Source organism: Meriones unguiculatus, chromosome 12 (genome assembly GCF_030254825.1).
Source record: "Meriones unguiculatus strain TT.TT164.6M chromosome 12, Bangor_MerUng_6.1, whole genome shotgun sequence".
Lineage (NCBI taxonomy): Eukaryota > Metazoa > Chordata > Mammalia > Rodentia > Muridae > Meriones > Meriones unguiculatus.
This window is the reverse complement of record NC_083360.1, coordinates 26783630-26794164: the sequence shown is the minus strand read 5'-3', so window position 1 is coordinate 26794164 and position 10535 is coordinate 26783630. Positions and strand designations below refer to the sequence as shown.

General features: G+C 53.9%; 1 protein-coding gene across 1 annotated transcript; it reads right to left on the bottom strand.

Moving 5' to 3' along the window:
* Positions 1 to 3964: 3964 nt before the first annotated feature.
* Msx1 (msh homeobox 1) lies at positions 3965 to 7868 on the bottom strand. The gene is made up of 2 exons (XM_021649639.2): positions 7169 to 7868; positions 3965 to 4877 (listed from the first exon to the last, which is right to left on the bottom strand). The coding sequence occupies exons 1-2, from the start codon at positions 7635 to 7637 to the stop codon at positions 4435 to 4437; spliced, it is 912 nt and encodes a 303-aa protein (XP_021505314.1). The 5' UTR covers positions 7638 to 7868; the 3' UTR covers positions 3965 to 4434.
* Between the last annotated feature and the right edge of the window lie 2667 nt (positions 7869 to 10535).

The following is a 10535-nucleotide window of genomic DNA, read 5'->3' as shown; positions in this document are numbered from 1 at the left end:
CGCCGGGAAATCGGAGCTGTCGAGAGGATCTGGAGGGATCCCCCGAGTCCGGATGCAAGTTCGGGGTGCAGTGAAGGAGCGTGAGCACTGGACTCTGGTAGTTGGGGCTCGAGTTTGGCTGGTGGCGCCCAGCGTGAGGGATAGGGGGACTGCCGCGGAGGAGCGAGTGGCTGAGAGGCCAGGACAGAGCAGGGGAGGACTGGCGGCCCCCGGGGCCTGGCCAGGATGGCGCCAGCCAGCCGAAGAGTTAAAAGGCGGTCGCTGCCTCTCCTCACAGCTCCTTATTGCGCCCCGGAGGGCTCTGGCAGGGCCCAGGCCTGGGCTGGCCGGGCTCAACTAGGGACCTCTGGTCACTAAAGGGGCCCGGCGTTTGGATGCCTGGTCTCCTGTAGGTCTCCTGGGCAGCCTGAAGCAGTCCTCCCAGGATCAGCTATCCGAGCCACGTACCCTGAAACTAGGCACTCTGAACTCGAGCCCCACCCAGCCTCCCTGGTCGCAACTGCCTCAGCCCAGCCACCCACGCCCAGGGCTCTGGTGCCCTAAGTCCCCAACCCAGGGCAGTGTCATCCCCGGCCCAGCTCCCATGCTGCGCCGGCGGCTCCAGTCCTGGGCCTCTTCGGAAACGGAATTTGCCAGCTAGGTTTCTGTGAATTTCCCTACAAAATAAAATAAAAAAAAAAAAACTCCAGTGCAGATAGCCTGCCGGGAAAGGGAAGACATCCCTCTTAGGACCCGAGGAACAGTGCTTGTGTGTGGTCATGGGAAAGGGGTTAAAGTCACAATTGGGGTCCAGATTACACGTGGCTGGCTTCTTGGGACACCCACACTTTGTGTGAGAACTGTCGTGGCATTCAATGACCCTCAGCTACAGAGACTTGGGCTCGTGGTCCGTAACGCGTATGTTCCGAGTGAAATCAGTTCGAATCCCCGCTCTGTTCCTTCATTAGCTGTGTGTCCCGTCACCCCTCTGGGCCGCAGTAGTTCCCTAAGGCTGTAGAATTCTGGGTTTGAGCGGAGAAGTGAAGCAGCACGCATAGTAACGCGCCCAACACCCTTTAGATTCCAAGAAACAGATTCCTCTACCACAGCCTTCCAGCGCGCTAGACGGTGAATCCTTTACCCACCTCTCCCTCGATCAAGAGGGCTTCTTAGCTAGATCAGGAAACTGATCCGCAAAGGACCTAGCCAAGGACCCACGGAGACGTCACTCTCGCTTGAACGGACAAGGAACACAGCCTCAGAACCGACAGTAAGAAGCGGCATCCACCCCCAAGCCACGCGTTTCTGCCTCGCTGGGTTTAAAGCGGCTCCAAAAAACTGGACCTCAAATCGGTGGGCTGCTTGCATAAAGTGAACATCTATTGAGCACTTTCTGTGTACGCACCGGTCTAGAAAAAGAATTAGGGGATGAGAAATTGGGCTAAGAAAGGGCTGAATAAAATAAAATAAAAACAGAGAAACGAACGGACCCAGTAGTGGAAGAAGAAACCCCGACCCAAGAGTGCCTCCAAAGGCCAAGCCGCTTGTGGGAGGGGGTCCCAGGGAGGCTCGGGAGGGGAAACAGGAGGCCCGCCCGCCTCGCCCGCAGCAACCGCCTCGCTGGAGCCATGGCGCGCCTGCAGAACGCGAACCGTTGCTCATTACGGCAATTATGTTGCTCTAAATTTGCCTCGACCCTAAATTGCTAAACTCAGAGGAGCCAGGAGGCCCTGGAGCATGGGCCGGAGGAGACACAGGATCCTGCCCCGCCATTTCTCTATTCTGAGTTAGGGAAAGAACTCCTGCGCTGAGAAAACCTCACAAGTTGAAAACGCAGACTCTCCTACGCCAGCAATCTTCTACGCGCCCCGCAGTGCCCAGTGCTGAGCGGGTTAACACTTCCCCAGATTTTAAGAGCGGCGGTGATGAGGATTTCTGGGCCTTTTCCCCAGTTAAAAACAAAAAGAAAAACAAAAACCTAGGTACAGCAAGATGGCATGACCCTGCCTACGAAAAGGTCAAAGAGGCACTGAGACAGGCTCCATCAAGGAGCCCACGGGAGATAGATCTGACCATCTCCGGGAGCTATCTAGAAAGAAACCCGGGAGATTCGGGAATGGCGGTCATGGTGTCAGGGATTCGGGGTACAAAGACACTGCTGCTAGTGTGTACGGGACTGTCCCTCAACTGCTTAACTTATGTGACTGACAGCAAGAAGCTGTCACAAACACCTTAGCTTCCAAGTACCTCTACGGAGCATGTGGTGCATGATCCCAACCTGGTAGGTGTGATTATTCCACCAAGAGGCAGGTCCTGGCTTTGCTTCTGGATGCCCAGAGACTGAAAGTCACTTCCCAGAGTCCTCCAGAATGTCCTAGAACTAGAACTAGATCCAAGGACCGCCTTCTTCTTCTTCTTCTTCTTCTTCTTCTTCTTCTTCTTCTTCTTCTTCTTCTTCTTCTTCTTTTCTTTCTCTCTCTCTCTCTCTCTCTCTTTCCTTTCTTTCTTTCTTTCTTCCTTTCTTTCTTTCTTTCTTTCTTTCTTTCTTTCTTTCTTTCTTTCTTTCTTCTTTTAGGGAGAAGGGTGTGACAAATACCCAGAGAAACAGAACCTTTATTCCAGCTACAGCAGGCTAGAGGACCCATGACCAAGGTACTTTTGGAGTAACTTGGGGCCGGTGCAGAACCCTTTCAATTCCTCAGGAAACCTTAGTCTCCCACGAAATTCCCAGGTCAATCTGAGTCTTGGGGCCAGAAACAGTTACTACTTTAACTGCAGAGACTTTCACACCTCCCTCAAGTCCCATACCAGGTTCTGGGTTCTCCCCTCTTGACAGCTCTGGACTCAGGTTGCCCAGGGCTCGCCTACATGGAAGTTGGATATTCCGATATTCAAGTCCCTGCCAGACAGAGGCTGGTGGAGGGAAGCCCCTAAGGGGGGTGGTCAGGACCCTACAGATAGAAAACTATGAGGAGGGGCATATTAAGCTTGATTTACCAAGGGAAATTTTTCTTTCATGTCCTTGCAGAATTTTCCCCCAGAAGATTAAACTTGAACTTACCCAAATATATTTTTCTTGGAAGTCTGAACTTGACTATGTAAAAAGAAAAACCCACTTTATAAAAGCAGGAAAGCTGGGGCCAAGCACAGGGTAGCCCTGGGTTTTCTGTGCTCTTCTGTATAGCTGCATGGTTGTGTGTTGTTATCAGTCTGGGCTAGCTGTGAAAAGCTCTTCAGGTAGCTCAAAATGAAACTCCACACATGGTGTCTACACCGGTGGCTGTTTAGAGGAATCCCTTCCCCTCTGCTGCCCCTTCAGTCGGGAAAACAGGTTTGAGGGGACAGAAATTGTCTGGATTAGCTGTTGACAGTCATCAAACCATTTGGACCAAGTCACTTTGTTTTCATAGACAGTTTGAAAGGGGAGGAGACAAAAAGAGAGAGAGAGAAGGAGAGAGAGAGAGACTAGGTTATGGGTGGAAAGAGCCAGTGTCAATTTCAGCTTAAAGTGAATTGGAAAATTGAGCCTAATTATCCTAGGTAATTGCTCCAATTCTCCATTTGACTGTATTAATGCAAATCTCTCCTGTGTGTGCAAAAGATGCTTCCCGTAATCCTCCTGTCACCTTTGAAAGTTGCCAGTGTAAAACTACCACCAAACCGGAAAGCAATTGTACATGGGAAGAGAAGGAATCGTAAAACACACAACTAAATCTGCAGACATCATTTCTTGTAGCTTAAAATTAATTTATTTAACAAATATAGCTATAATATAAATGATAATAAAATTTCAAATATACAGTATATTACATAGTACACACGATCCCTTCAAAAGGGATGTTTGAGAGCCACGAAAATGTACTGTTAAATAGAAACAGATTGGTTTTTGTTTTTTTGTTTTTTTTTACTTTTTTTTTTCTGGTCCTGGGAAAATCTCTTCAACCTACCTTCACCTTCGTAGAGCACCAGCACTCGCCCTGCCCCCTCAGAGAAATGCTTTGCTGCCAAAATGCCTGGAGTTTGACAGTGGAAAGAAGGAGCTGGGCTCCCTGCTTTCTATCCGACTGTGCTTGTCTCCCGAAGCACCGAACAGCAGTTTCTTGGCGCAAGCCCTGCCTGTTTCAGGACCGGAAGCAGCTGATGGAGTCACGGCGGCTTCTAGTCCTTTTGGCCTCTGGCCTCCTTCAACCTCTAATTCTGCTGGGGACCACGGATAAGTCTCTTGGCCTCTGTACCCCTAGTTTCCACATCTATAACTGGCGCGTGAAGAGTCTAGACACTTTCTTTCCCCAGAAGGGGTCAGACGAGGGAGAAGGAGGAACTGTATCAAGGGTTTTAAGAGAAGGGGGGCCAAGTGGTGTTGGGCAACAGAGCTTCCTAAGAAGGCCTCCCGCTGCTAGAAGAGGTGGCTGGGGGGGAGGGGTTGGCACCACAGACAGGTGACTCCGGACCCACCTATGTCAGGTGGTACATGCTGTAGCCTACGTGGGCGGTGTAGAGTCCCACGGGTGCCACGGGCAGCGCGGCGCGCTGGAAAGGGCCGGAGGCACTGTAGAGAGAAGCGCCCGCGGCTGCGGCTACCGCTGCGGGGCCGCCGAGAGGGAAGGACAGACCGAAGGCGGCGGGCGGCAGCATGGGCTTCGCGGCCATCTTGAGCTTTTCCAGCTCGGCCTCCTGCAGTCTCTTGGCCTTGGCGCGGCGGTTCTGGAACCAAATCTTCACCTGCGTCTCGGTGAGGCTGAGCGAGCTGGAGAACTCGGCGCGCTCGGCAATGGACAGGTACTGCTTCTGGCGGAACTTGCGCTCCAGAGCTAGTAGCTGCGCGGTGGTGAAGGGCGTCCTCGGCTTGCGGTTGGTCTTGTGCTTGCGTAGGGTGCAGGCCGGGGGACTCAGCCGCCCTAGAGGGCCGGGAGAGAGAAAAAAGGCAAGGAGTTAGGAGATTCTCCCTGGAGTGTGTTACTAAGGAAACAGAAACCATCCCGGGCATTGATTTTGCTCTCTCAGGCGCCTATGTCCTGGGCGCTACGGGCACCTGAAAAATATTTTCTCCGGCTGTAACCCAACTTGAAGGGCAGATGTTCTTGCCTGCTAAGATACCATACTGCTAAGATGAAATCTAAGCATGTTCAACGCTGAAAGACAGTTGGGCAGAGACAGTGCCAACCTACCTTACTGTCATGCCTTCCCCTTCGGCCGGCCTCTACTAGGCCTCGCCCAGTGGGAAGATGAAGGCTAAGGGGGTCGTAAAACACTCAGGCTCCCTCTGCCCAACCCAAGGTCACACTGGCTTTTATACCTTAGACACACATTTGTATTTGTCCCTACCAAGTGCACCGCATTGGGGCTAGGCCTCTGGATCACATAAACTGGATCTTGGCAATTCCACACTTTTTATCAAACAGCAAGCTTCTGCCCAGGCACTAGGGCCAGTCAAGAGAAGAGAGCCACCCAAGAGGTCATACTGTGACAATTCTAAGATACCACGCATGAGGCTGTTTATCTAGAGGCTGCTGCCCTTTTCAGTCCTCTCGGTTTCCCTTTTAGTCTCTCCGAATGCAGTGCCTGAGTTCTAAATACTAGGACCACACCAAGCTTAGCGTATTTGTGTACATGTGTGGGTGGGGGAGGGTGATGGTTCTCCATCCGTGGCTCGGTTTGATGAGACTGGTGATGTCCACCCATCTTTTCTTCCAGTTTTCCAAGAAAAGGTTAAATCTCAACAGAGTGCCGCCATTGTCTGGAGGGCAGGCCTAGTCAGGGAACTTGGTTTCGGTCCTTCATCACCCCTGCAGTGCTTGACAACACTGTTAAGGGATAAAACAAGTGTCAACACCCCCCCCCCATTGCATACACACAACACTGGCAATTGCCTTGATTTTGGGGTCCTAGAGACTGAAATTGTAAACTAAGTTCCCACGTCTCAAAGAGGATGCCTCTGCAAAAGCTTTTCCTTTCAGAAATCGAATTGAAATTTGAGGACAGCATTCGGGGTTTTGCCCAACTATGCTTTCTATGCTTTTTTTTTTTTTTCACTTAAAAAAAAAAAAAACAACAAAAAAGAACCCTTTGGGCCCTCAGACCACCAGGATGTGAGTCAAATGAAATCTCCAGTATTCCCCTTCTTCCAAGCCAGCTCAGGCCACGGGTTAGTCCGGGAAGAAGTTGGCCCCAGACTCGTTTTCCACCAGGGAGGGTTCACAGGGAAATGTCACTGTGGTCAGCAGCAACAGCCCAGCTTCTGGGCCACCTTCTCCAGCCAACCATTAGGCTCAGGGAGGGGCTGTCTTTTCAAAGACGTTGAATCCCCAGATAAAAATCGTTCCACAGCATCACGCCATTGAATTTGCAATGCTATTACGTGGTGCGAAATAATCGGAGGAAACGAGGAAAACTTGGGAATTTCCCGTGCTCCTGAAATATCTTCAAGCGGGTCCGCTGGGGAAAGGAAGCCCGAGGGCCCGAGGACTGTCCCGGAACACGCCGCTGGCTGCTGGGTTCGCTCCGAAAGCTGGGTCCAACGCGTTCGGGAGCTAGCACAGCGGTTAATGGGGAGCAACTTTGGCTGTTTTGCTGCCCCGCCTCCCTCCACTAGTTGGCGATTGTCCCGTCTCCCCAAATCATCCACACGCCCACGACAACAGGTATCTGCTTAGAACTAGATGGGTGGAGGAGTTTTGCACAGCCCAGGAACCTCTGGAGAGGTTAAGTGGGGACTGGCGGGGCATGGGGGTGTTACGGGCTTCTACTGCAAGAAAGTGAAACTCCGTAGCGGGAGGTTGTACCGGCCGCTGCACCCATCTAAGGCGGGGTACAAAATAACTGTTTAGGGTAAGGTGGAGGAGCAGGGAACCCCGGCGTCCTGGGAACCGGAAGAATAAGAGGGTGCTCAGACACCCGCGCGCTGCAAGTGAACTGACACGCTCCGAGGCACTGCGCCAAGGCAAGGAGCGCGCGAAAACGGACTGAGAGCCCTGCCTGCTCTGGGCCTCTAACTTTCTTCCCAGGTGGGAGTGGGAAGAGGCCTGAAAGGCGGTCTCCCAACCAAAGCAGCCTCTGCACGGCCTCCCAGGTACCCAGATGCAGGTACGCCGACGCCCGAGACAAGCCGGCGCCGGCGCGCGGCCTGGCGCCCTAGGGCCCCACACCCCCTCCTGGCCCCTTCGCTCTCGGTCCAGGGCTGGCTACTTACTGGCTGGGGGCGGGGAGAAGCGGGGACTCTGCATCCACGGGGTCCGATCTGGCTTCTCGGGGCTCTCGGCCTTCACCAGAGCATCTTCTGGCAGCTTAAGGAGTCCCCCGACTGAGAAATGGCCGAGAGACCGCGGAGAGGAGGGCGCGTCCGGGGCGCCCAGCGACCCGGGCCGGGTGCCCAAGTGCTGCACCGAGCCACCCGCTGCTTGAGCCCCCTCGGAGGCCACCAGGACGCTCTCCTTGGCCCCGGGCTTCCTGTGATCGGCCATGAGGGCCTCCACGCTGAAGGGCAGGAGCGAGGCGGGCACTTTGGGTTTGGCCCCCTCCTCATCTGCTCCCATGGCGGTTGCCGTGGCCGCAGCAGCGTTGGGGGCCTGGCCAGCGCCTCCCCCAGCAGGCTTGCCTAAGGCGGAGTCCTCCACTTTGACACTGAGTGGCAAAGAAGTCATAGCAGCAGCCGGGGCCATGCAGAGCCGGACCCCTCCTCCAGCCACAGCTCGGGCCAGCCCCGGAGCATGGGTTTCGGGCGGGCTGGGAGCGCGGTCGGTTTCTGCGAGCTCCCGGGACCCTGGCCGGGTTGGCCCTCCCGCGCGAACCTCCCGCAGGTCCCCCAAAAGGCCAGTTCGGGCGGGCTGGGCCTAAATCCCTACGCCGCGCAGGCCGAATTCCCGGGCACACTCGCCGGCTCCGGGTCCGCCGCCGCTCCCCTGAGAACTTGTTAATAAGGCGAGGCCTGCGCCGCGGCGACCAATCAGCGCCAGAGGGGGCGGGCCCGGAGAGAACCATTGGACCGCGCTCCTGCCCCGAGGCGCACCCGGCCCTGGGGCGCTCTGGGCTGGGCCCGGCCCGCATAGCCAGGGCAGAGCCGGAGGTACCTGGGGGAGCCTTTCCGCCCGGCTGAGCCCGGTGGGCATCTGTCCCACCTGGGTCCCCCTGGGTGTAGATCTTACCAAGTTCCAGAGGGACTTTTCCTTTATTAGCACGTCTCGCCTGCCCTAGCAGTTCTCACCGTCCCTTACCCACTTCTTCCTTTCCCCTCCATAGCCGACTCTCTTTCCTCTACCGGTTCTCTTACGGTCTATTGCTATTTCTTTCTGTCCCCCTTCCCTCTTCGGGCCCCCTTTCTCGACCACGAAGATTTTACTTTAGGTCACTTAAAATTTCTTTTGGTATTTGTTTTGAATGCTTATAGTTATTTGTCAGAGTAGAAAGGGATAATACCAATTTCTTAAAAAAAAAAAAAAAAAAAAAACTACGTCTTGCATCTTGTGTCTTCCAATCTTCATAAATTTACCTCGTGGTAAAATTTGTCTCTAAAGGCTGGCCAAGTTTCTCAAAGGAAGCCTGGGTCCTGCTGGTTCTGTGCGCACAAGAACGTGTAACCGTGGTCTGGGAAATGCTTTTGGCTTTCATAGAAACATGTAACCCCCCCCCCCGACTTTTTTCTAGAAGGTTACACCTCTACAGAGAACTGCCGGCCAAAGGAGCCACTGGACCCCTTGGATAGAGAATTGACCGAAATAAAACCAACAGAACCCACCCGCAAAACGCCGATCTGGCCTCAACATGACCTCATAGGATGAGTCCTCAAAAACAATCACACTTCACTAACTCCGTGTCTTTGCTGGTGGAGGGTGGAGGTCCGTTTGAGGAAGGGGCAGAAGTAAGAGAGCAGTTCCTGGCGGTGTATCTTTGGTGTAAGGTTTAAGAAGTTTTGCTTGCCGAATTTCAAATTTCGAAGGAAACGTGCTTTTATTTTGGCTGTTATAAAAAGGAGGAAAGTTTGGGGCGGGGGTGGCACGGAAGATCTTGTAAACTGGGTTTGGACAGGCTGTTGTGGGGTTGGGGGGCTTTTCTTTTTATGGTCTCTTATCCCAGGGCCCAGGCCCGCGGCTCCGGGGGAGTTGGAGGAGGTGATTGGCGGCTCACCGGGACTGGGCATTGATGACTGCCGGGCTCTAATCTCCAGGAAACACAAGGGGCTGCCGTGGCCATTTAGGGGTAATTATCCGAGCACGGAGGGATAGCGAATTCCCTGGCCTTTTAACTGGGCGCAATAAAAAGCTGTAGATTAGGGGCGACCAGATTAAGGAAAATGAATTACTTTATTACCCAGACGGCGTCCGGGGTCTGGAGGGAGGGGTCGGGCTGCGGACGCCTGAGAGATCGGAGTCTCACATCTGCCCACAGGGCCTGGAAAAATAGCAAGGCCTCGGGGCGGGTTCGGGAATACTCGCTTCTGTGAAATGTCCGGGTTTCTTACGTATCAGAGGCTGCTAAGCGGGCGCTGAGCAAGGCTTCAGACTCAAACTCATTTAGGCCTAGCTGGACGATGGGTGTACTGGGTGCCCTGAGGTTTGTTCCATGGTCTGTGAGAGGTGCAAGCCATGCCATCCCGTTTTAAAGCCCTGCAAACGAAAGCTAAGCAGAAGTGTAGGCCAAACGCCTAGCTCGAAGCCTAGAGGGGACGGCGAACTTCTTGCGCTTGAGAACTAATTAAGCTGTTGCTAGATCGACTCGTTCTGCAGCGTTAGCCAATTTTCCTTCGGCGTTAGGGGTTAAAACAGAAGCGGAAATCAATCTCCCAAGTGCCCTTTTTTTTTTAAGGCCAGCGGTTTTTTTTGTTTTGTTTTGTTTTGTTTTTGTTGTTTGTTGTTGTTTTTGTTTTTAAACACGGGGACTGTCAAAAAGATAGGTGTTTTCAGTTGTTCCACCGCGGTCTTCAACTCAAAAGGATTCCCTTCTGGGAGAGATCGGAAATCCGATGTTGCTACGATCTTTTTTTTCCCCTGGAAAAATGCACATCGGCTAAAACACATTACACGCAAACGTGTAGACGATATCAAGGACTCGTGAACGGGCCCTGAGCCTGAAATTCCGTTTTTCAGGGCCGAGGGGACCTCGAATCCCAAGAGTAAGGAGGGGAGGCCCCGGGGCGCACCGGGGTCTTCAGCGGAACTCACGGCGTGCGCAGCGGTCGGAGAGAGAGACCTAGCCTCGGGCCGGGGAGGGGGAGTCCTGAGAAGGGCTGCATCGCTAATTGCGGGGATAAACAATCTGTCACGATCCCTCAGCGCGCCTAATAGGCAGACGAGGATGTTGTTTTTAGGCGCCAGCGGCGGCCGGATCAAAGGCTGCAGCCGGCGCGGGGGCCCTTGAAGTCGCGCCCCTGCCTCCAGGGTGCTAACCGCCTGCGCCCGAAGCCCTGAGCCCCGCGTTCTGCCCCTCGACTCTTTAGAGTAGCTCTCAAATCCCACAGTCACTTTTGGGGGGAGGTTCGGTGAACGTTCGGGTCTACAGCAGTCTGGCTCGTACGGACGTACGGGCTAGCGGGTTGCAAAGGTGGCAAGGCTAGGAGAGCGCTT